The following is a 26,820-nucleotide window of genomic DNA, read 5'->3' as shown; positions in this document are numbered from 1 at the left end:
TTGGGTGAATAGATACAATGTTTACTCTTGTAATGATAGAGCACAACTGGAAGTCATCAATGTCCAATTGTCACCAGAAGTTCTTTATGGAATTCATAAGAAAATTCATTGCCCAGAATGGTAAAACCGTCGTGCTTGTGGTCAAATAGTTTGGACATATTTAAGAGGAAAGCATACAAGGGATCCATAGAGCATTATAATGGTAGATTAAGAGGAAAAATGGGAGGAAGTGCAAGTGAAGCATGGACTGATTGGATATAGAGCATGGAAAGTTGCCAGATGACCTACTGTAATTCTGTATAAGTTACATGGCTGCAGCTTGTTGGATTGCTATTGGTCACGGTGGAGCAGGAGAATAAAAGCAGTGTGTTTTCAACTACAATTACCCAGAAGAGAGTTTTCCTGTACATAGCAATAATGTAGCAGCCATTTATGGCTCCTGATTTTACTCCTACCCTGTAAAGTTAAAGTTTATTTTTTATTCACATGTAAGGCTTACATTAACACTGCAATGAAGTTCTGGTGAAATTCCCTCATGGTAGCTCAGGAACATAAATGGCACAGGAAGTACCCCATTTGTAATACAAACTGTTTATCGAAGCACGAGATGTGCTGCAGTTAATTACCCATCTGGACAAAATGCATTAAATCTATACGAGTTTCATGCACTAAAATGTAGCAGATTGTCCATAAAGACCTACATAGTGATAGTCTTCCACTATGGAAAATTGGTGGCAATACAGATTACATTTATGCCAAAATGCTTCTGTGGGCAGTCAAGTTGCTTTATGGAGAACATAAGCTATATTTTGCTTTGCATCTAGACTTCAGTATTAGAAGGAATCAGGGATTTGGGGGAATAAAATTTACATTTGCTGCTATAACCAATTTACTTAACCATAATGGAGGGATTTTTAAAATCATATTTTTATCTTAATATTCTAATACAGCATTAGTTTAATCAAAGTATTATATATTATCTGAAATGCACAACATTCTTTGAATATCCTTTGAATTTCCAGTAAGTAATTTCATTGTAGATTCGATAGTATTTCAGTTGCTATTTTGAATTTAATTAAGGAAATCCCTTTGTAAGTATCCCTGTACAGATTGATAACTATGATCTGAATGATCAGTGACTAACTTAAGGGATTCACATAACAAGATTAAGTTCTAAAACTTTTACTGCAACAGACAACTAAAATCAACATCGACTAAACATTACTTAGTTCCAATATTGCACAGTCAATGCCATTCCTTGATTGATGCACCCATGCAGCACTAAATGTCATCCAGTGTCTGTTTTCTTATTGTATTAAAGTTTTCATTTGGAAAATAATTTTCCACAAAGTAATAGAATTCAGGTGTTAAGGAATAGACACTTATCACCAAAGTCAGCAACATACATTCCCAAGTTAGTTCAAGGAATGATAGATATGGTGTGGATATTTTTCAATCATAGATTGCCTGTGAAATTTTCCACTTTCTCAGCAACTGTACTTAATGAAGTTGCTAACTTGTTCCAATTTGTGGTCAGTTGTGATTAGATCCACATTAGGTAGTCTTTGCATTAACTATCAATTAAAGATAAATTCTTTCCAGCAGACTACAAATCCAGCCAATTAGTCTTGGGTTGACTGCAAAGTTGAAAAACCAGTGTACTAACAAGCAGTGCCATCTCTCATTCTGGCTCTTGTTTTATTCACTCACTCAGCCAACCAAATTAAAAGTGAAATCAATTCATTCTCCAGAGGAAGCCAGAGTGCAAATTTCCAATTGTTTGGGTTTCAGATTAAAGTTTATCAATTTTTATAACATACCTCCACTGTGCTGCTGCCAGGATATATTCATATTACAGAAAATAAAGCATGAGTTATATTTGGAAGCAGATGGTATTCGTTATTCTCAGTACTTTAAATGAATAACAGACTTAGAACAGTATTAGTAAAGCAATATTTATGATGTTTCAAGATTGAACATGTACATTGTACAGATACAGAAAACTGTCCCATGCAAACACAATGGCTGTAAATTTTGGCCCTTTTATTAGAGAAAGCCGAAGTATTAACAATCCCACTTGATACCGAGTGTTCAAGTTGAAGTTCTATTTTTTTTTAAAAAGCACTACACGATTTATTTCCTGTCTTTCTTCTCTTCCTTCTTAGATTCAGATTTTTCTTTGTCATCTTTCTTCTCCTTCTTTCCCTCCTCTTTTTCTTGCCCTTCCTTCTTTTCTGCATCTCTGTTGGCAATTTTATTATTGATTAAGTTGTGTAGAGCAACTACTGATCGAATAAGTGATGCAAGGTACACCACCAACATCTGATCATTCGTCTTCAGGTAAAAGGCTTTCACAAACTCCTGCAGATTAACGTCAGGCAGTAGGTTGAAGACATCCTGTAGCTGGTAGATGATTTGATGATTGATGGGCAACTTTCCTGTGGCCACTTTCTCCAAGTAATTCCTTATCTCTAAAATTTTTGAGTTCAGTCCTTTGAGACCATGCACTTGGTTTGTGATTCGCTGTGACAGTGTGCCCACTGTAGTGTCCTTAATATCTCTGCAATGGGGACACAAGTATAGAAACTGAAAATTACAACTTGCTAAGATCAGACTCTTGAACAAAGTCAGACAATTTAAAATTCACTCCTTTAAGAAATTCAAAAGCACACTTAGTGGAGTCAGGGTACAGGTTATGTCAACATCATATGACATGCTGTCGTGTCTGACATTGGTATCAAATGTCTTCAACGAAGTTTTAGCAGAACTCTAGATCATGCTGAATCAAAAAAAATTGCAATAATCCCATGCCATAACCTGTAGACAGTTCAATTCAATAGATGGACAGATTGTGTTGTACTGAATCAGCCAGGTTTACCAGGGATGGCAAGACTGATGTATGAGGGGAGATTGACTAGGTTGGAATTGTTTTCACTGGAGTTCAGACGAATGAGGGGGGGGGATCTCATGGAGGCTTATAGAATTCTAACGGGACTAGACAGGGTAGATGCAGGGAGGATATTCCCAATGGTGGGGAAGTCCAGTACAAGGGGTCACAGTCTGTGGATTCAGGGTAGACCATTTAGGAAGGAGGTGAGGAGACATTGTCACCCTTACAGTGGTAAGCCTGTGGAATTCATTACTCAAGGAAGTAGCTGATGCCAAAACATTGAATATATTTAAGAGGCAGCTGGATATAGCACTTTGGTCAAATAGGATCAAAGATTATGGAGACAAAGCAGGATTAGGCTACAGAGTTGAACAATCGGCCATGATTGTAATGAATAGCTCGAAGGGCCAAAATGGCCTCCTCCTTATCTTCCTATCTTCTATGTTTTTGTATGAACTATAGCTACAAAAGCCAGCCGAATTATCATTTCAATCCAAACTGCAGATTAATTTACAGTCCAATTACAAAAGGATTTAATTACAGCCCCCCTCCAAAATCAAATATACTAACACAATCAAAGAGAAGGAAAAAAAATCAACTAAACTTTGCCTGATAATAAAGAATTGCCTCTACATTGTCAGCTTACCGTAGCAAGTGCTCCACCCCAACTTCTTCTGCTTCTTCTGCTCCTATTTCACTCGTCACATGTTCAAACGTTTTAGAGGTTGGAGTTCCATCCTGAAGAGATACCACACAGTTGAGCTTAATATTATTCATTAAAATATTATTCATTAAGAGCTGTTGCTTATTGTTGGGTTGGATTTGTGATGGTTTGAGTTAAGACACTGACTGGCCTGTAGTTATTTTCCTTTATACTTTCTCCACTTTTCTTGCAAACATCTGGCAGATACCTCATGTCCTGCCTGAATACACAAGCCTAGATAGCAAATGTAGGAAGCTTTTTAGCCATAAAAAGCATCAGGGCTAAATCTAATCATGTACCATCTCAACAATCACATGCCCTTGTTAAAATTCAGCTTCTGCCAAGTGGCAATTATTGACTCCCTTTCCCTTCTTGGGCACCAATTTGGAGGTATGGCTGAAAAACATTCCAACAACTGAATACTGCTCCTTTGATCATCATCTTGGGTGGCACAGTGGTTCACAATCCTGCCTCACAGTGCCAGGGACCAGGGTTCAATTCCAGCCTTGGGTGACTGTCTGTGTGGAGTTTCCATATTCTCCCCATGTCTGTGTGGATTTCCTACCACAGTTCAAAGATGTGTATGTTAGGTGAATTGGCCATGGTAAAATTGCCCCTTTGTGTCAGCTGGATGGACTAGCCATGTTAACTGTGTAGGGTTATGGGAATAGGGCCTGGGTGACAGATCATGTCAGAGAGTTGGTGCAGACTTGATGGGCCAAATGGCCTCCTTCTGGGAAGGATTCTAGTAAGGGAAATGATGCTGTTCAATGCTACTTCCATTTCCCAATGTGGGAAAGAATACCCCTAGTGATAAGCAGGGCAGAAGATGAAAGTAACTGAATAGAACAAGTTCACAAACGCTTCTTCATCAATGTGGAAGAAAGTCACAGAATTAATACCTTTGACCAACCAAGGGGCCAGTCTTTGAGCAGGATAAAGTTCCAAGTTCAGCTGTTAATGGAATGAGTTTTAAATTTAACTTTGATCATTTTTAAACCTATTGGAAAAATATAAATCACAAATTTTGATGGGTTTCAGTGATTGAACAAAATAATTAACACTTCAGACATTGACAGATATGTTACAGAACTCATAATACGGCACTTACATCATGAACTTCCTCTACTGAAATGTACGCCTCTGTCGGCAGCCCCAGATCCTTTGGCTTGACGTCAATGATGACCAAAACCTTAAAAGAAATTATAGGTTCATCTGAAAAATTATTTATATTCCACTCAAGCAAAACATTGATAAAATAGATATTCTTTCTGTAACAATAGGAATCAAGCTCATTGTAAAACATTGTCATGTAACATTAATTTATAGTGCAAAGCAACATTATGATTCACGGCAGGTAATTATTGACTAATTTACAAGTGTTGCAACTGAAGAGGACAATGGGGAAGGATGATGTATTCTGTTGCTGATTTATCCTGGTAATTTCACAAAGGGGAAATGAGAGCAAATAAACAATATTGTGTTTAAAATGCTTCAGTAAATGCAAACTTCCAAATGGCACCACCTTGGAAAAGAAAACAATGGTATTCTTTACCAATGTGTGTAAGCAAAGGCTGGCAGGTTTCATTTCATTTCAGGCTGTCTTGAAACAAAAGCTTCTCTAACATCTTCTCTCCGAACATCCAAACAGATGGACAATATATGACATACAAAAAAAATTGGGAGATGCTGCACAAGATCCTTTTTTAAAAAAATATTAACCTGAAACGTCGCTAGATTTTATTATACACACAGTGAAAAGATGATTGGCAAAAAGCAATTATAAGTTGGGTCAAAATCTACTTAATTTTTCAACAAACAGATCAAAAGTCTTAAATTATACCTAGATGGGTCACGAACTAATGAAAATAGGGAAGCCTGTATTCAGAACAAATACATTTAAACCATTTAAATTACTTTACAATTATTTAGTGTGCCATCCAAAATAAATGCTGATGTACATACCAAAACAGTGCAATTTACCATGAACTAATAGAAAGTTATTCAAAGGAGGAAATGTCTAAAACCTTACAGAATTTGGACAGTATCGTTTCATCAGTTCATTGATGGCAATGTCATTTTTGTGCAACTTGGGTCCAGTGTGGTACCATCCAACGATCCTTTCCCTGGCTAAGACAGATGCAAAATCATGCATTAAAATGCAATTCCCTAATTGTTAGACAATCATTAGACCCATCACATTGATTATACAGCACAACATGAATGACACTGCATTCAATCTATTCCTTCCAAAGCCTAACCCTGATATTCATGATAGTCAAGAGATGAAATTTATGTACCTCCACTACAAGCTTCAGTACTGAACATGACAAGATGTTTTTATACTACACTTATATATTTTCCTGAAATAATTTCAGGTTTGAAACAGGAGAATCATGTTTAATGCTCATTTCATTTCTCATTTTAAATTTATTTTGTCTAATTTGACATCCAGTGTGCAGAAAAAGAACCTGATCTTTGTCACTCAAACTGACTACAAAAGGAAATATACAACTGTATTGCAGTTGGTATCTTCCATTTGTTGAAGCAAATTAGCAAATGCTCCATTCCCTTCTCCTTAGGGCGTAGGCCTCACCCACTCATCTCATCAAAGTATATGCACGGACAAAATAGGCAAAAGTAGGCCATTTGGCCCCTTAAGCCTGCTCTGCCATTCAATAAGATCATGGCTGCTCTGTTTGTGTTGAGTTTCAGTCTTATCTACCCCGAATAACCTTTGGTTCCCTTGCCTAACAAGAATCTATCGACCCCTGCCTCAAAAATATTCACGGACCCAACTTCTACCGCCTGATCAGGAACTCACAGATTTAAGAAGCAATCCATTATAAAGCCACTCAGTTAAAATAAAACAGCGTCCAGTAGATACAATCTGAGCTTAACTTCAGCCTGAGATATTGTTGAAGCAATCTTACCATTCACTTTCTTAAACATCCCATACATATTTTCCAAGTAATCATGATCCAGAAACCAGACTGAATCATCTTTTTCATCTTCATCGAAAGGAACTAACAAGGAAAAGAACATCAAAAGGTAAAATGTTAGACATCTCTAATACTATTTTAATCATATTAGTCAGAGATTTCCTTTCCTTTTTGACAACAATGTTGAAAAGATAACCAGGTTTTACTTTTCAACCCAAAAATGAATTCAAATTACAAATGCTGATCATTTAAAACATGTATAGAATGTTCTCACTCATTATCAATGTTTATCAAAATTGATTTTGTTCAAGATGCAATAATTGGCCATGAAGGGCTTGTGCTCAGCCAACAGAATATTTAGTTACACTAGTGCCTTTGAAAAGGTTGCCTCATTTCTGTAAAATGTAATAATGCACATAATAATCCATAACTAAAGAAGAAAAGAAGAACAAAGAAGAAAATTGCAGCACAGGAACAGGCCCTTCAGCCCTCCAAGCCTGCACCGACCACGCTGCCTGACTCAGCTAAAACCCCCTTACAGGGACCATATCCCTCTATTCCCATCCTATTCGTAATGCTACAGAAGAATTTATTACAACTCAAGTGTAGCTAAACAAATCTACAAAAATAATTCAATAAAATCAGGAGTCTCAGAAAAATGATATTTTGAACAAGTACAGGAAAGAGATAGAGAATCTGCTAAACTGGTGTGATGATAATATTCTCTCCCTCAATGTCAACAAAAGAGAGTCATTGACTTCAGGAAGCATAGTGGAGGACACGCCTCTGTCTACATCAATAGGGACGAAGTGGAAATGGTCGAAAGCTTCATGTTTCTAGGTGTCCAGATCACCAAAAACCTGTCCTGGTCCCTCCGTGCAGACGCCTCTATTTTCTCAGAAGACTGAGGAAATTCTCACCAACGTTTCCAGATGCACCATAGAAAGCATTCTTTGAGGTTGTATTGCAATTTGGTATGGCTTCTGCTCCATCTGAGATTGCAAAAAACTCCAATGGGTTGTGAACAAAGCCCAGTCCATTACTCAAACCAGCTTCCTATCCACTGACTCTGCTTCCTGCTACCTTGGAAAAACAGCTAGTATAATCAAGGACCCATGCATCTTTGACATACTCTCCTTCACCTTTTTCCATCAGGAAAAAGATACAAAAGTCTGATGACAAGTATCAACTGACTCAAGAACAGCTTCTTCCCTGCTGCCTTCAGACTTTTAAAAGGACCTACCATGCATTAAGTTGATTTTTCTCTACACCCTAGCTATGACTGTAACACTACATTCTGCACTTTACTTCTTTATGTATGGTATGCTTTGTGTAGTGCAAGAAACATGTATATTAATATATGTGACAATAATAAATCAAATTGAGGCTACTTAAATAATAGAACAGATTACTGCTTTACACATAACAATATAAACAATTAAAACAAAACATTTTGCATTATTTGTTTTTCAAAACTGAGATTTATACTGGATTTATAGCGTCCAGATTGACAGTTCAGAGCAATAATTATTACTTCAAAATTTCATGGAACTAAACTTCCCATCTGGTCAGTCCTAAGTGGTAGATCTTCACTGAAGATTATAACATACCTTTTCATATTATAAACAATTCATATTCAATAATTAATCATTGCTGATCAGTAATAACCAGGCTTACAACTAATTTTTGGCTCTTACCTGCAAAACTGTTTGAAACATCAAGTATCTTCTTGTGCCAGGAACCCAGCAACACTCCAACTACTCGTTTTTGATTTCCAACTTTTCCTATTCTAAATATTAAAATGAGAAGTTATCACAATGAATAATTCAATAATTATCTTGAGAAGCAATGCAATGAGCTCTGTAAAAAAAAACAATAATTAAAAACTCCCACACAGCTTAGTATGGCTCCTGCTCTGCCCAAGACCGCAAGAAACTACAACCCAATCCATCACGCAAACCAGCCTCCCATCCACTGACTCTGTCTTCCCTTCCTGCTGCCTCGGAGAAGCAGCCAGCATAATTAAGGACCCCACGTACCCTGGACATTCTCTCTTCCACCTTCTTCTTTCGAGAAAAAAAATACAAAAGTCTGAGGTCATATACCAACCGACTCGAGAACAGCTTCTTCCCTGCTGCTGTCAGACTTTTGAAAGGACCTACCTCACATTAAGTTTATCTTTCTTTACACCTTGGCAATGACTGTAACACTACATTTTGCACCCTCTCTTTTCCTTCTTAATGAACAGTATGCTGTCTGTATAGCATGCAAGAAACAATACTTTTCGCTGTAATCTAATACATGCGACAATAATAAATCAAATCAAGATGTTCCAAAGAAAGTTCTTCAAAAAATATTTTCCTTCCTCAAGCGTGAACGTCTTTTTTCTTTAATATAATGAAAATATTAATTATAATGCTAGGGGCAGTGACACATACACTTTAGCATGAGAGGGTGGCAAAGATGATAGTAATAATTTTAAAGAAGTCAGAATTAGTCCTTTAAAAGGAATCAGCACTTGATAAGTCTGATTAGTTAAAATAATAGTTTTATTTAGATCTGTCATATACTAGCAATTATGTCTAGCCACTTTACCTTAACAGATAAGCACATGTCCACTGATATTTTGGGCACGATTGAACTTGCTGCTATTTATGTCACTATCCCCAACTCCTTGACACATGCATTTTCAACAAAGGAACATATCTGCTTTTCATTGTGCAAGTCAAAAGCATTTTAAGTTTGTTGTCCCCATCATAAATTACTGCAATAACTCTCAGCTTGGCTATGTTGGCAGTATTCACCCCTCCAAGTCAGAAAATTATGAATTCCAGTTCCACTCTGAGACTTTACAATTTCAACAATGCAGTGTTCCACCTGAGACACTACTTTTCACACCAGATGCTATATCAAAGCTCAGACTACCTATTCAGTTGGACATAAAAAAAAGTCTCAAATGTTATTCCAAGAGTTAGGAGCTCTCCTGGTTTCCATTAATCAGCACCACCTAAAACAGCCTATTCAGTAAATCATCTCATTTACTATTGGGGCAACAAATTGATATTGCACCTAAAATTCCAGGTTAGGTTCACCATCCAAAGCTTTGGCATGTACATCACCTTAGTTGAAATTGAGTATAAAAATGAACATTTGTCAAAAAAGAATGAAAAATGGCAATACATATGGCTAATATGGTTATTATTTAAAAATGTAAGGGAAATGTCAGGATACAAAAATGTGGTTGGGAGAAAAAGCAAATCAAAGGAATAAACATTTTCTGTTTCTTGTGTGCAATCCTTCTAGTCTGCAGTTCACCCAGATGCTTAACACTTGGGCGGTACAGCTAAATATTTAGCCAGATTAGCATTTATGATGAGCTTTTTTTTGGCTTGGAGGCAACGTAATGAATTACTTATTGAAAACAGGCATGTATCAAAACCACCATCCCTCTGGAAATACATGAGTCTCCTTCACATTCCAACAATGGAAATGTGTGGGGAGTGAATCAAAAATCGTTTTCACGAGAACTGATACACAAATGATGGTGACTTTTTTCAATTTTCCTAATCCATGGTAAAATAATGATTTAATTTATACATTGTAATGATCCTTATTTTCTGATTTTGATCATTAATATTTCTCTGGATCACATCAATTTTCATTAGCAGAAAGGGGAGTTCATGGTGATCTCAGAAATTTCAACACAATGCTAAATTAGTGAATATAGTGTTTATAGTGTGTAGTAGTATATGGACACACAATTTGAAGATACAGTATGATAAATTAGCATTTGTATAGAAAATTGATAACATTGAATGTTATAAAAATTGGTATTTGTCTTAGATAAAAAACTCGCATTCATGTTTTACTTGCTGTTTACTCATGTCACAGCACTAAAATACACAGTGGATGAATTTCTGACACAAAATAGCCTGTGCTTTTTTGGTCTATCAACCAACACAATGTCTAATTTTGCATATATCACATTAAACAGCAGAGATTATTAGGATTTCATGCTGCTCAGAAATAACACAAGTTTATTTATGGCTCAATTTAAACTCTATATTTTTGAGGGTTTAAGTTTTAAAATGTAAGGAAAATAAGTAGACTGATAAAGACAAGTGGAGAAAATCCAATTTCATTTCGAACATGCAAAAACTGAGGCACAGGCAAGCTGAATGCAAACATCATATTCAGGATACTCTCCATTAGATTCTCACTTAAACTGTTCCAGTCAACTAGTCTATGCCAGTTTTTATGCTCCACAAGGCTTCCATGCACACACTTTATCTAACCATATCAGCATATCCCTCAAATGCATACACTATTCATCTCAAGAACTCCATGTTCAAAGGTGTAGAGTATGGGTCTCTTTAGCATTTAAAATTAATTACATAATTATCACCAGTTACAAAAACACAGTGGCACAAATATATACTTAGTTGCAGATTCACAACAAAATGACAAGTATTTGGAAATTTGATAAGCTAAATAGAAGGGCACTATTTCCTCTGGTATGGAGGAGTTTAGAACAAGGCATCACAACCTTGAAAAATTAGAGCTATGCCATTCAGCAAATGGAAGGAAGCTCTCTTTCACACAGAAAGTCATGGAAATCTGGAACTCGCTCTCCCAAAAAGCTATGGAGGCTGCATCAATTGAATATTTCAAAACTGCGGTTGACAGGTTACCAGTTATGGATTACAAGGTGAATAGATGGAATCAAGTTACAGATGCAAACGGATGCCAGGCCAGGCTAGAGGGTCTGAACAAGCTCATCTTCGTTTCCTGTGTTTCAAAGCAGTACCTGATGATGATTTGTTACCCCCTTTTCAAAAAGGAAAACGCGGCCTTTATTACACAGCCTTCGTCTCCAGTTCCTGCTAAAAGATCTCAACATACAGGCTAAGGTTTAATTTGCAGCTTTTTAAAAAAAATCAGGGTAATGAATTCTACTTTCTTCCTGGCACCTAGTCAACTGTAACCGATATTGACAGCTAAATAAATCATATAAAAGTTAAATCTAGTCGGCAGCATCAACTTCAATTGATTAGTTTGTAAAGGGTGGGGGCGGGGGGGGGGGTAAGGGATCAAGGCTGAGAGATGGTAAATCCAGATGGAAACTGAGGAGGAGGAGGTGACAGTTGGGGGGTCAGTGTTATAGAAGGAGCTGCTGGTGTGACTCAGCAGCACTGGCGGCGGCTATAACTCCAGCCAGTCACTGTGTGTGAGAGTGAGTTAGTGTGGAGGGGAGGCCACAGGCCCTGCCTTCCAGCGGCTCAAGCCAATCCCAGACACACACACACACACGCACATCGAACCCCAACCCGGCTCTCCCCTTTTACCTGTTAAAATGATCCACGACGCTCAGCAGCACCAGCGGGTGAACCACCACCTTCTCCACCACAGGATCCGGCATTATCTCCGAGTCGCCGCGGCCGCCAGAGAGAGAGGGGAAGGGGAGGGAAACACACACACACACCGGAAACGGTTCGAACGCGCCGCGACATCATTTCCGACCACCTCCCGGCAACGGCCGCGGCACAGGAAGTGACATCAGCCACCAGCGACACGGCGGCCATGTTGGTGAGGGCAACGAGGCCGAATGGCTGAAGCAGGGTTGTGAGCCGAGGCTGTTGGACAGCGGCAGCGCCGGGCTGGAGGGACAGCCGGTGTTGTTGTTTTATTTGAATTCAGCGTTGATGTGAGAGGGCGCAGCAGGTGTTGCTATTTGTGAGGGAGCTTTAACTTCACAGACAGGTAATGGGGGCTGTGTCAGTGTGAGAAATGGTCACGCTAGCTGTTTAACCACACACACACACAATTACTCATCCCCAATCCCCAGGCAGCAAGTGCGCTCTGATCCTGAACTGCGCTGAATTTTACTGAGCTGAGCTGAGCTGCCTGTCACTTCCATAGAAACTAGAAGCGGGAGAAGGCCATTTGGCCCTTTGAGCCCGCTCCGCAATTCATTATCATAATGGCTGATCATCAAATTCAATATCCTGATCCGCCCCCCTTCCTCTCCATAACCCTTGATCCTTTTAGCCCCAAGAACTATATCTAATTTGATCTTGAAATGAGACCACTTTGTGTGGTGGTGAATTCCACACGTTCACCATTCCCTGGGTGAAGAAATTCCTCCTCACCTCAGTTCTAAAATATTTACCCCTTATCATCAAACTATGACCCTGAGTTCTGGACTCCCCATCATCGGAAACATTCTTTCTGAATCTACCCTGTCTAACCCTGTTATAATTTTATAAGTTTCTAAGAGATCCTCTCTCACTCTTCTAAACTCCAGTGAATATAAGTGACTTAGCCTGTCCTCATATGACAGACCTCCCAAATCTTTGTACCCATTTTTCCTGGAACGCAATAATTGAATCTCTCCAATCAGATTTCTGCCCCGGCCACAGTGCCGCAGCAGCTTGGCTGCTGTGATAGAGATGCGCTTTCCCTCCTCGCCATTCATGACAAGCCTGCAGCTTTTGACATCATTGTTCACATCATCTTCTTCCAACCCCTCTTCACTGTTGTCCAGCTGGATAGCACTGCTTTCACCTGGTTTCACTTCTATCAGTCTAATTGAAACTAGAGCACCACCAGCAATAGCTTCTCTTTGTACCTCTGTACTCTTAGTTCTGGTACCCCCCCGCCCCCGTTCTGTGTGTGGTCCCCTTCTATTTTTTAACATGTTGTCCCTCAGTGACAACTGTGCTGATGACATCCAGCTCGACTTCACAACATCTCTCAACCTCTCTGCGTGCGTCCAAATGATCTGACTGCTTGTCCAACATCCAGTACTGGAGGAGCAGAAACCTACTCCAGATGAATGTTGAGTAGATTGAAGCAATCATCTATTTGCTTGCCACCCCTGTCAACTGTCTAGAGCAGAGACTGATAGTTCATAAGGTTGCTGGATCCCTGGTGCTGTGAGGCAGCAGTGCTAACCACTCACCCCGAGATGAGCTTCTGACCATGTATCCACACATCACCAAGGCTGCTTCTTGACATCATGCTAAATACTGGGTGTTGTTTAACAAACATATCCATTCTTAACTGCTACATTGATTTTTCAGGGTCACAAATTTAGCATCAGTTCATAGATAAAATTTATTTCCTCCCCATGCTAATTTAAAGATTAGTTGGATATTATATGTGCATGAAGTGTGAGTACAGTTGAATAAAAGAGAATTATGTTGGGATTGCATGTGAATTAAATCACAGTTTACTGTCAATGGTGTTATGTTTTATATATTTTAAGTACACTCTGAAAAATCAGGTAAAAATAACCAGGTGACAAATCATTATGGTTACTATCTTTAATACTGCAGTGTAAAAAACTAATCATAGAATCTCTACAGTGCAGGCCATTAGACCCAGGTCCTATGTCCGTAACTCATATTTACCTTGCTAATCCCATTAGCATATGCCTCTTAGGACACAAAGGGACAATTTAGCATGGCCGAGCCACCTAACCTGCACGTCCTAGGACTGTGGGAGGAAACTGGAGCACCCGGAGGAAACCCACACATGGGGAGAATGTGTGAACCCTGGGTCCCTGGTATTGTGAAGCAGCTAACCACTGTGCTGCCCAAATAATCATCTGTAATTCCAGTCGAATAAATAAAAGCTTGAACTAATTCAGTGTCTGGATTTGCATTAATAATGTTCTGTTTGTCCTGTTTTTAGGAGCATTTACTTAAAAACTTTCAAAACCAGACTGGTGTGGTCATTACCTGCTGCGGCTATTGAGCATGAATGATGATGACTCCATTCACCGGCTGGAGGGCAGTGACCCTGGCAATCAGACTGGGGGATTAATAATAAAGAAGAAGAGCGCCACAGATGACCAGCATATCTTTCGTGCACCAGCACCAAAGACCTCACTGCTAGGGCTTGATAAATTGGCTGCTCAGAAAAGAAAAGAGCGGGAAGAGAAAGAAGAAGAAGAAAAGAAGAAATCAAAGGTGTCATCATATAAAGATTGGGAGGAAGGAAAGGAAGACTTGGGTTCTGATGAGGAAAGTGGCAACAAAGTAGGCAGAGGTGGGAAAAAAGAGAGGTACGGCATTACAACTACAATTGATGTTAATTGAATGTTTTCCCCTGTTATTGCCTGCATTGTTTATCCAAAACTTATTTCCAAGCATCCGCCCTTTCAAAAAGAGGGGGAGGATGATGAATGTCATTCTTCTTGGTTGTTTAGTCAGTTCTTTTCAGCCACGATGCACATCTTATCAAGGATGATAAAAGGTGTCTCCACACACAAAATCATGATTTAGCGTGAAGGCATCTCAACATTTTAAATAGATAGCCCCAAGCAGCCGGAGACACTTCTTGTACATATGCTGATCCAGAAACTGGAAGTGTTCTTGGTCTCCCACATGGAACAAAATAACAGACTGCATTTTTGGAGCTCTCCTGCCACGCCTTATCCCTTTAAATTAAATTGATCCTTTTAACATCAAACAATATCAACTAGACTCCTCCTTCTCCATTCTTTGTTATTATGGAATATATTTAACATAGAACACAGAACACTACAGCACAAACAGGCCCTTCGGCCCACAAGTTGCGCCAATCACATCCACACCTACCAAGCCATAGAACTATCTGTAACTCCCAATCCCATTAGATCCCATATACTCATCCAGAAGTCTTTTAAAAGACCCCAGCGAGTTCGCCTCTACCACCACTGACGGCAGCTGACTCCACTCACTCACCACCCCCTGAGTGAAAAACTTACCCTAACATCTCCTCTGTACTTGCTTCCCAGTACCTTAAACCTGTGTCCTCTCGTAGCGACCATTTCAGCCCTGGGAAATAGCCTCCGAGAATCCATCCTATCTATTTCTGTCAACATTTTATAAACCTCTATCAGGTCGCCTCTCAACCTTCGTCTCTCCAGGCAGAAGAGCCCTAGCTCCCTCAACCTATCCTCATAAGGCATGCCTCCCAATCCAGGCAACATCCTTGGAAATCTCCTCTGCTCCCTCTCAATAGCTTCCACATCCTTCCTGCAGTGAGGTGACCAGAACTGCGCACAATACTCCAAGTGGGGTCTGACAAGGGTCTTATAAAGTTGCAGCATTACCTCCCGACTCCTAAACTCAGTCCCTCGATTAATGAAGGCCAGTACACCATATGCCTTCTTGACCATATCCTCCACCTGCGAGGCCGATTTAAGAGTCCTCTGGACCCGGACCCCAAGATCCTTCTGCTGTTCAATACAGCTAAGAGTCCTACCCTTGATATTGCCTTCCTTCATCCCATTGGTCCTGCCAAAATGGACCACTGCACATTTATCTGTGTTGAAGTCCATCTGCCACTTCTCCGCCCAGTCTTGCATCCTAGCTATGTCACACTGCAATTTCTGACATCCCTCCAGACTATCCACAACACCACCAACCTTTGTATCATCAGCGAACTTACTAACCCATCCCTCCACTTCGTCATCCAGGTCATTTATGACCTGGTCATTTCTTGCAATGAAACACAGAATGATATCTTAATTATAACCAATAGTAGTAGTAAATACCTCCCCAATGGCATTCACCCAAACAGCTGTCTAGATTTCCTTATGAGATGTAAACTTGCATTCTGCTCTTTCTTACAGGCTTTTATCCACCTTGCTCTGCTCTTAGATTCACTTTCTCTTTATTCCCTTATCTTCTTCGCTTTGTTTCCTCATTGTTATCTTATTTAGTTATTTAAATTTCAGCTATTAACAGAAGGTCCCTAATATCAGCTACTCACCAACCAATCAGCTTACTGCCTTTCTGTGGAGTCACTTTTGGCTTTTCAAACTGAGCGCACATTTTGGCGGCAGGTCCCTGGGCCTCGCATTCCCTTTATTTCCACTCCCAGAAGAGTGTCTCTTGCAGGTCTGGTGTTCTTCCCTCCTCAAAGATAACTTGATGTTGCATTAGCTTTGTTGTACCAGAGAAGTGGGGACATAATTTTGTCTGAAAGTTTAATGAACAGTTAAACTGGCTGAAGATCTGCTCTCTTTGTCAGAACATTTTAAAGTGAATCATTTACAGGTTAACTTTGAAGATGTTACTAATGTGCGATACTTGTGAATTCTGGTACATTGTATTGTTGCAGAGAGCTGTGATCACAGCATAATTCACTGAATTTTTAAGTTTTTATGAAGTTACATTGGTTAATGTATTCAGGCGCAGTTCTCCATTTTTCCGAATGAGTCCAAGGATGAGTTATTCTTTAATCAGCTGAAATCCCAAAACACACTTATCTTTCGTGTGTATCTGCAAACAGTTGTAGATTTGATTGGTGGAGTGGAGGTATTACTTCCTGAAGGGTTTGAAAACCCGAAGAAGTAATTTTGTTGCTGCTGTAAGTTTTGGCATTGAGGTTCCATGACTATCAGCACAGTCAAGCATATAGGCTTTACTTTTGCAATAAATGGTGACCTCTCAATGACTTGGTGATTGGACTAAGATGAGGGTTTGTATCCACAATTTCTCCCACGTGGAGATTACCCAATGCTAACTACATTATAGGGTTACCAAGAGCAGCATTAGTCTCCTGAATATTCAATGTAATCATTTTTCAAGAAAGAGGAACATGAACGGATTAACTGTTTGTGTACATGTTCTACTTCAATCCTTTCAGGAAAGGGAAGAACTTGGATTTACATAGAACCTTATTGTCTAGTTCACGGCATCCCAATGCCCTTCGTATTGATTTAGTTACTTTGAAGTGCATTTACCGTAGCTGACCAATGTAAGCAAACCTTCACCTGTTGAAGTTGAGGGGCAGAGTAGATACAGCATTTATTTGTGCGCGTTTTTCTATTTCCTTACGGGAAAATATATGTAACTAATCAATTACTATCCAAGATAACTTGTTTGTGATAGTGTGTTGGAATGTGGATCAGAGACATACTAAAACAGCTTTTAGGTGACCTATCGCTAGGTGTTTTTCATCCTCCTGTTTTTAAGATGGGCATTCTTTATTTATTAAAGAGATCAGATAACAGTGGTGACATTGAGTGGATACTTCTCTGTGAAAATGGCATTTCAGTTTGTTCGTAGGTGGGAAGATTTTTTAGAATCCATTACATGTTCTAATATTGCCTTCTGTTATATTTGTCCTAATGTGTAATTTTTCATTTGAAATCTTTGACAGAAAACATTTTTGTGCCCCGTATCAATGAAGTTAGCAACTGGACAGAAGCAGTTTTCTTTCAAAATGATTTTGCCAACTAGAATGATTTTCAGCCTCTCTTGCCATCTGCTGCTTGTCACTTCAACTTGAATAATTCAACCTGTTTTAGGAATGTAGAGGAATTTTTATGAAATCCATTATTTGTGTGATTTTTAATGAAGCTTAGTGTCAACTTTTTTTTCCAAGATGGGCACAGTGGTTACTCAAGACCTGAAATAGATGAATGCAGATATCTTGAAGGGATGTGGAGCTGGACTGATTATTGGATTTATTTTTAATTCAGTCACAAATATAGCTAAACTAACCAATTAAAAACATTTTTTATAAATGAAAGGGGCTACTATAAATTAATCTTTGCGTTAAATTTTCTATTTTCATGCTCTGTTCTAGGGATTGCTATCTGAGCGATTGATTGCACCAAGTGCTTGATGGAACTGTAGAATTCTATGATTTACAATTGAACAGTAGAATTTGAGTTGCTGATGTTAAGTTGTTGTTGCTATCTATTGTTGTGTGCGCATCTGAAAAATGACTTTGTTGTAGGTACTATCGTACCTCTGGTGCAGAAACACCTTCCCACACAGGTGGAGTTAGTGAAGAATTTAAGGAACGGCATCGGCAAAGAGAGCGGGATCGTCGTGAACATGGAGTTTATGCATCATCAAAGGACAATGAGAAGGAAAAGAAAAGGGATCGCAGCAGAGATCGTGACTGTGAGTCAAGAGGGATTGTGATAAAACTTCTCATTGTTTTCATTGACATCTAAACGTAGCTGAAATGGGGCATCAGATTTTCTGTATTTAATGTTGCTGTCACGTTTTGAGACTCTGGACTATGCTATCATTTGGGGGCTTAATAAGATGTTACTGTTGAATTAAACATAGCTTTCAGGAGGTTAATTTTTCAGGGTTGGCAAACTGCTCAAGGAGTGAATAATGCTAACGTACCTAAGAAGGTATCTATGATTGCATTGGTTGCCTAATTGGAGCTGCTTTTAAAAAGTAGTTTATTTTTATTTACAATAAGACTGTATGGAATATTATTTTATTACTGATTTTATATGTGGAGAGAATTCAATTCAAGTGAAATAAATCAAAAGTCCAAATAGTTTGTTATTTGAAAGTAACACTTTTCATATCTAAAAAAAATTATAGTTTTCCATTGGCTGTCGCTATTTATTTGCTAATCAAGTTCATAGAGAATGTTATCAATCTTTAATAACACCGTTATGTAATTCAAAGTTAGAAGTCTCACAACACCGGGTTAAATCCAGCAAGCGACACTCAGAAAACTTGTGCTACCAAATAAACCTGTTGGACTTTAACCTGGTGTTGTGAGACTTCTTAGAGTGCTTACCCCAGTCCAATGGGATAAAGAAACAAAACATACCGTACGTTGGGAAGGAAGCGAGAGAGTGCAGAATGCAGTGTTACAGTCATAGCTAGGGTGTAGAGAAAGATCAACTTAATGCAAGGTAGGTCCATTCAAAAGTCTGATGGCAGCAGGGAAGAAGCTGTTTTTGAATCCGTTGGTACGTCTTCTCATGCTTTTATATCTTTTTCTGGATCGAAGAAGGTGGAAGAGAGTATGTCTGCGGTACATGGGGGCCTTAATCGTGCTGGTTGTTTTTCCGAGGCAGCGTGAAGTGTAGACAAAGTCAATGATGGGAGGCTGGTTTGAGTGATGGACTGGGCTTTGTTCATGACCCTGAATGGAATTGATTTGTGCCATGACTAACCTTTCGAAGCACTACATAATGATAGATGTCAGAGCCACTAGACAATACTCATTAAGGCACGCTGCCTGGTGGCTTTTTTTTGGTGCTGGAATGATGGTCGTCTCCTTAAAGCAGATAGGAACCTCAGATTGGTGTAAAGAGAAGTTAAAGATTTCTGCGAATACCCCTGCCATCTGGGCCACGCAGGACCTGAGTGCTCGTCCAGGTATCCTATCTGGGCCAGTTGCTTTCAGTGGGTTGACTTTTGAGAAGGCTTCCCTGAACATCGACAGTGGTGACCTTGGATACATGTTCGTCTTCCACTCATCAATGGAGGGCGTGCTCTCATTGACCTCTTGCTCAAAATAGGCATAGAATACGTTGAGCTCATTAGGGAGGGGTGCATTGGAGCCGACGATTTTACCTGCCTTCATCTTGTAGCCTGTTATGTTTTGCTGACCTTGTTCCCATAGTCAGCAGATGTCCTTGTGGCAAGCCTGGGACTCTAGCTTGGTCCAGTACTGACGTTTGGCATCTTTGATGGATCTCAGTAGATCATATCTGGTTTTTTTCTATAGGTCAGTGTCGCATGACTTGAACACTTCAGATCTGTACTTCAGCAAGCAGTGGATATCCCTGTTCATCCATGGTTTCCGGTTGGGAAACACGTGGATTTGCTTCTTTGACACAGTCTTTTATGTACTTACTAATGAAGTCAATTACTATAGTGGCGTACTCATTCAGGCTGGTCGCAGAGTTTTTAAATACCGATAAGTCTATGACTCTAAGCAGTCCTTTAGGAAATCAGCTGATTCCTTAGACCAACATTGCACAACTTTCTTTGATGGATTATTTTGTTACAGTTTTTGCTTGTAAGCCGGGAGCAGGAGCACAGCCTTGTGGTCTGATTTACCAAAGTGTGGGCGGGCAATAGAGCAGTACACATTTTTGATATTTGTATAGCAGTGGTCTAGGATGTTTGAGACTCTGGTGGAACAGGAGACATGGTGGTGGCATCTTTAAGAACAAAGAACAGCACAGCACAGGAACAAGCCCTTCGGCCCACCAAGTCTGTGCTGACACACAGGGTGGCACAGTAGCACAGTGGTTAGCACTGCTGTTTCACAGCTCCAGGGTTCTGGGTTCAATTCCTGGCTCAGGTCATTGTGTGGAGTTTGCACATTCTCCTCGTGTCTGTGTGGTTTCCTCTGTGTACTCCGGTTTTCTCCCACAGTCCAAAGATGTGCGGGTTAGGTTGATTGGCCATGCTAAGAAATTGCCCCTTGGTGTCCTGGGATTAATGGGTATAATATGTAGGGATATGGGGATAGGGCCTGGTTGGGATTGTGTTCGGTGCAGACTCGATGGGCCGGAGCGCCTCTTTCTGCACTGTAGGGTTTTATGATTCTATGACACTCTCTCATCTAATATTTTCTTGCCTGAACGTGAATACCCTTCTATTTCCTGTCTAATCATGTAAATATCCAGATGCCTCTTGAACATTGTTACATAATCTGCTCCCACCTCCTCCTCCAGCAGCGCGTTCCAGGCATTCACCACCCTCTGTGTGAAAAACTTGCCCCTTACATCTCTTTTAAACTCACACTCTCACTTTCAATCTATGCCCTTGAGTAATTGATCCTTCGACCCTGGGAAAAAGACTCTGACTATCCACTCTATACAAGCTTGTCATAATCTTGTAAACCTTTATCGGGTCCCTCCTAATCCTCCGACGCTCCAATGAAAACAATCCAAGTTTGTTCAACCTTTCTTTATAGTCCATATCCTCCAAACCAGGCAACATGGTAAATCTCTTCTGCACCCTTTCCAATGTATCAACATCCTTCCGGTGGAACACTGCTTGTCATAGACCTCCAGTTAGAAAAGTACCCTTCCACTACTATACTTTGCTTTCTTTGCTCAAGCCAGTTTTATATCCATCTCACATAGGATCCCATATGACTTCATCTTCTGTATCAGCCTGCCATGAGGAACCTTATTGAAGGCTTTACTAAAGTCCATGTATACAACACCCAGTGCCCTGCCCTGGTCAATCTTTCTTGCCACTTCCTCAAAGAACTCAATCAAGTTTGTGAGACATGACCTCCCCTTCACAAAAACATGCTACCTATCGCTAATTAAACTATTCTGTTCCAGATATGAGTGCATCCTGTCCCTAAGAATCTTCTCCAATAATCTCACCACTGATGTAAGGCTAGCAGACCTGTAATTTCCCAAATTCTCTCTTCTGCCCTTCTCAAACAGTCCTCTGGTAACTCGCCTATGGCTGAAGAGGATACAAAGATTTTGGCTAATGCCTCAGCAATTTCTACCCTTGCCCTCTCAGTATTCTGGGATACTCCGTATCTGGCCCTGGGAACTTTACCACCTTAATGTTTTCTGAAACCTCCAATACCTCCTTCCTCTTTATTTCAACATGTCTTAGAATGTCAGCATCCTCCTTGCGACACTCACCGTCCACCACATCCTTCTCCTTTGTGAATACTGATGCAAAGTAAGGACCTCACCCACCTCATCTGGCTCCACACACAAATTTCCTCCACTGTCCTTCTGTGGACCTACCCTTTCCTTAGCTACCCTCTTCCTCCTTGCACATGCATAGAAGCCCTTGGGATTCTCGTTAGTCCTGCTTGCCAAGGACATTTCATGGCCCCCTTTTGCCCGTTGTTTAAGATCTCTCTTGCTATCTTTGTATTCCTCATGAGTCTTATCCATTTTCAATTTCCTGAAATTGATGTATGCCTCCTTCTTCTTTTCCATTTAGCTCATAATCTCTTTTGTCATCCAGGATTTCTGAATCTTGTCATCTTTATCCTTCATTTTTACAGGGACACACTTGTCCTAGATTGTTAACAACTTGACTTTTAAAAGACTCCCAGGTATCAGATGTGGATTTACTCTCAAACAGCCGCTTCCAGTCTACATCGCCAACTCCTGCCTAACACTGTTGTAGTTAGCCTTCCCCCAGTTTAGTACTTTCACTTTGGGACTACTTCTATCCTTTTCTACAAGTATCTTGAAACTTTTAGAATTGTGATCACTGTTCCCAAAATGGTCCCCCACTGAGACATCAATCACCTGTCCAGGCTCGTTTCCCAGAACCAGCTCTAAGATAGCTTCTTCCCGAGTTGAACTATATACATATTGCCTCAAGAAGCACTCTTGGACACACTGAACAAATCCTGCCCCATCCAAGCCCTAGCATTAAAGGAATCCAGGTCTATGTTGGGGAAGTTAAAATTGCCCATCACAACAACCCTGCTGTTTTTACATCTTCCCATAATTGCTCACATATCAGTTCCTCACTTCATGCTAGCTGTTGGGAGATATGCAATGTGACAATTTGGATACGGAGTCTTTAGTCCTTTCCTTTTGGAGCTTTATTTGCTGGTTCATTCTTAAGTTTGTATGCTGTTTGCAAAAGAAATCCTGTTTAAGAAAATGAGTAGTATACAATAATAAAAAATTGCTCAGCATCTTCAGTAGGTCCTGAATAAAGTAGAAATTATGACTCATTTACCCTGCCAAAAGAATTCTAATGTAGCATGATTGGATAGCTTGATAATGCAAATTAACTCCTTTCTTGCAGTGTATGTAATTTGCTTTCATTTTTATAGCTGATCGAGAAAGTAGTAGGTCGAGTTCCTCTCGAAAAAAGGATAGAGACACATCAGAGCGAAGTGACAGAGGGTACAGAGACAATTGCTCAGAGCGAAGCAGAAGCAGCAGGAAAGGTGAACCTGGCACGCCCGTACCCAGATTAAAAGGTGAGCACAAATTAGTTTTCCATCCTGAATGAATGAAATCTTGATTATATCTGCTGTAGAGACAAATATAGTTTTCACCTTGATTATTATTGACTAGCTAACCTAGTGTTTGAACTTCCACATTCAGTGTAGCAAGTCTGTAGGAGTTGGTGGGGAATTAACAGTGATTCATAAAAGTATATTAAATATATATAGCACAAAAACAGACTTTTCAACCCAAACCATTGCGTGCAGGTATTTATAGTCTGCTCAAGCCTCCTCCCAACTTTCTTCCTCCAGATGTAGAAGCATTGGTGTTTATTCTCTTCTCAGTTATATGCTTTCTATCCTCCTTTTAAATGCATCTGTAACTTGTTCCCTCATCTATGCACTGTGGTTCTGAATTCCACATGCTTGCTCCTCTGAATTTTTTTTTATTTTGAATTCCTATTTGATTTTTTGCTGATTATATTCGTCTCTAGTTTTTCTCATCCTGGCCCATTTATGCCCTTTGAGTTTGAGTCATTTATTTACTATTTCTCTTTTTCAGTTTAGTGAAAGTTCCACATTTACCAGTAATGTAGGCCAAGGCCAGAGAACAAACTCTTTAGGTCCAGACTCTTATATAGAAAAGTATGCAGCGTATGCAGTGTGTGTTGAGGGTGGGGTGCTGGTGTTGGAAGATTGCCATTAAATAATGGGAAGGAAAGACTGAGGCCTTATGTTATTTTTTGCATCACATTTGAAATCACCTTGTTTTATAGATGCTCTTACTCCTTCTCGATCTAGCTGGGATGATGATGACAGTGGAATTGGAAGTCAGTATCCTCATCGATCACAGTGGGAGTCTCCATCTCCTACTCCCTCACAAAGGGATTTGGATAAGAGTGAAAGAAGTTATCGCTCTTCAGGTCGTGATACAGAAAGACGCGACAAAGAAAGGTTAGTGAAAAACAGATGTGAACTGAAACATGAGTTCTGTATAAAAATAGATGAATGCAGTAGTACAATTATGCCACCTTTTCTAGCTAACCTGGAGAGATCCTTGTGACTTTAAAAACAAAATCATTGTTCAGGTCTATAGTATTACAAAGCATCTGGCTCATCCAGTGACTATGGCAATGATTATAGACAGTGATTATAGGCAATGATTCATTCTTTAAAAGCTTCAGAGGAGCAGGGTTCATTATCATGTGGTGTGAATAGCTTTTTGGTGTCTTATGGAAATACTATCCAAAGTTCACCTGCATTATTACGCTTAAAGAAAAGGTTGAGAACTATGTTTGATTTGTTATTATCTCCAGAAACTTCAAAGACAGTAGAGTGTCAACAATAATCTCAAATTGCAAGGTGAGAACTGTGGGTAAGACGATGCTTATTGTAACGAAAAGGTCAAGTGTTAGTGCATAATTGTGCCAAGAGTAAGAAATTGGTACCAGCCATAACTTTAGCAAAACCAGGTCCAGTTACTTATGCAGTTTGAATTGAAGATGAAATAGCTTGGCAACATCATGCTGATCAATTGTTGTCATCTCAAAATGATTTGGGCAGCATGGTGGCACAGTAGTTAGCACTGCTGCCTCACAGTGCCAGGGACCCGGGTTTGATCACCGGCTTGGGTCACTATCTGTGTGGAGTTTGCACTTTCTTCCTGTGTCTGCGTGGGTTTTCCTCCTACAGTACAAAGATGTGCAGGATAGGTTGTTTGGCCATGCTAAAATTGACTCTAGTGTCAGGGGATTAGCAGAGTAAATGTGTTGGGTTACAGGAACAGGACCTGGGTGGGATTGTGGTCAGTACAGACTCAATAGGCCGAATGGCCGCCTCCTGTACTGTAGGGATTCTATGGATTCTATTCTGTGAAGTACCAACATCTGTATTGTGAATGCTACTACAGAAGATTTAGTTAAATCTGAGTTGCCTGGTGATTGTGTCTTTGCTACTATACCACGTAAGAATAATACAGAAGTAGTTCCAAAAGAAGTGTCTAATGAAGTTCCAAATCATACTTCTGGGGTCAAGCACAGCCAAATTCCAGAATGTCATATACAATCAAAGAGGAATAGATGTCCTCCTGATGGACTTTCTTATTCACTGCATAATTATTAATGGTGCATAATACTATGTCCAGAGTATTATTAATTCTATATGTAACATCATTGTAATTTGTTGTCAAGACTACAGAAATAAAGTGGGAGGGTGTTATATATTTAGGTGGTTACATGATTGCTTTAAGAGTTGGTCACATTATTGGGGTATTTCACAGGCTCCTGTCTTAGTTTTCTTTTCTACTCTGTACAGGCAGCAGCTCCTACAGTAAACCTGTTGTTATTTTGAATCTACGTGTGCAAACCACATCTTTTTGTTTAAAACCCACAACCCCTAACATAATATTAGGACATTACACTTGGAGAGAAGAAAAAAAGTTAAAGCATTCTGAATCCCTCTGTTTTAAGCAATTCAATGTTGCTTGATGTCCTTTGAATATTGCTGAAACAGTTTAGCCTCAATATAATATGTCCATTTGGTTTTTGTTTTATTTACTTCCACTTCAAGTATTCAGCAAAGTTTTTTTTCTGCCATTTCATAACCTACATCTCAGAGCACTCACATCCAGTATGGAATTTCAGGAAGCAACATGTCGGACTTTTCATTTGGTAATGCTGTTGTTATTCAGTGATGTATTGACCTAGTTCTAAATTTGAATATGAAACATCCATCAATGAAAGCTTGGTAATTTATTGTAGCCTGTTTGATCCGGAGACACAGAGGGTCATATAGATCATATTTCCCTGTGACGATTTAAACGCTCATGTTCAAAAGATATTTGTTTCATTGATTGTTCTGAGATTTTAGTTGTCATGATCGCTTGCATTTTCAGTAGGTTTTTCTTTCTTCAGGTCTAGAAGGAACCATTACGAAGAGGATACACCCCTGCCAACACCATCGTACAAATACAATGAGTGGGCTGATGACAGAAGGCATCTGGGGGCAACACCTCGACTTTCCAAAGGCAAAGGTACATGTTTTATTCTCAATTTTTCTCTATTAAAATAGATCATTAAAAAAAGTCTTAATATTTCATCAGAAAGACAGATTTGTTGCATCTCCTCTCCAGTGATACGTGATTTTGGCTTCTATTGAGGCTTGTAACTGATGATTCATTATGGAAGTTGGATTTCCACCTATTCATAGGGAGTGAATAGTGAAATAGTCTAGTACTTTAGGATCACATCTGAATTAGTAACCTGAGATTTGAGAAATTATACATTTATTTGTGTGAAGGATGCATAGTAAATGGCTTTGAGTTTTAGATGAAAGTTTAAGATACAAAATTTGTGATAATGTTTCTAAAGCAAAAGTCTTGAATCTAATATGTAGCTATAATTTTAAAGTTGTAACAGTGATTATTTTGCTGTATGAGACTAAAATATTATCTCTTCAACATTGTCAGGAAGGAGGGAAGAAGGTAAAGATGGCATTTATTTTGAGAATGAAGATGAGCAAAGGCAGTGGGAAGAAGATCAAAGGGTAAGGTATTTTCCTAAATTTTGAAGTACAGTTGGAAAAAGAACTTAACATTTGTGTTTATCATTTCAAAAATG

At 39.4% G+C, this 26,820-nt stretch overlaps 2 protein-coding genes across 4 annotated transcripts in view; one reads left to right on the top strand and one right to left on the bottom strand.

Annotated features, from left to right (window-relative positions):
- Positions 1–1,941: 1,941 nt before the first annotated feature.
- psmd7 (proteasome 26S subunit, non-ATPase 7) lies at positions 1,942–12,019 on the bottom strand. The gene is made up of 7 exons (XM_080186795.1): positions 11,881–12,019; positions 8,233–8,324; positions 6,527–6,619; positions 5,626–5,723; positions 4,705–4,785; positions 3,537–3,628; positions 1,942–2,560 (listed from the first exon to the last, which is right to left on the bottom strand). Exons 1-7 carry the CDS (start codon positions 11,952–11,954, stop codon positions 2,134–2,136), a joined length of 957 nt encoding a protein of 318 aa, XP_080042921.1. The 5' UTR covers positions 11,955–12,019; the 3' UTR covers positions 1,942–2,133.
- A 104-nt stretch (positions 12,020–12,123) lies between these two features.
- dhx38 (DEAH (Asp-Glu-Ala-His) box polypeptide 38) overlaps positions 12,124–26,820 on the top strand; it is a 99,003-nt gene continuing 84,306 nt past the window's right edge. For all 3 annotated transcript variants that reach the window (XM_080186792.1, XM_080186793.1, XM_080186794.1), the window contains exons 1-7: positions 12,124–12,295; positions 14,231–14,603; positions 18,275–18,444; positions 23,087–23,236; positions 23,980–24,157; positions 26,116–26,234; positions 26,670–26,746. In XM_080186792.1, the coding sequence (XP_080042918.1) occupies positions 14,296–14,603; positions 18,275–18,444; positions 23,087–23,236; positions 23,980–24,157; positions 26,116–26,234; positions 26,670–26,746 (1,002 nt within the window). In that variant the 5' untranslated portion in view covers positions 12,124–12,295; positions 14,231–14,295. The remainder of the gene's footprint in view (positions 12,296–14,230; positions 14,604–18,274; positions 18,445–23,086; positions 23,237–23,979; positions 24,158–26,115; positions 26,235–26,669; positions 26,747–26,820) is intronic.

The sequence above is a fragment of the Carcharhinus amblyrhynchos genome, chromosome 4 (genome assembly GCF_965287045.1).
Source record: "Carcharhinus amblyrhynchos chromosome 4, sCarAmb.v2.hapA, whole genome shotgun sequence".
Taxonomy (NCBI): Eukaryota; Metazoa; Chordata; class Chondrichthyes; order Carcharhiniformes; family Carcharhinidae; genus Carcharhinus; species Carcharhinus amblyrhynchos.
The sequence above is the reverse complement of the archived record's forward strand: the minus strand, read 5'-3'. Positions and strand labels throughout refer to the sequence as shown.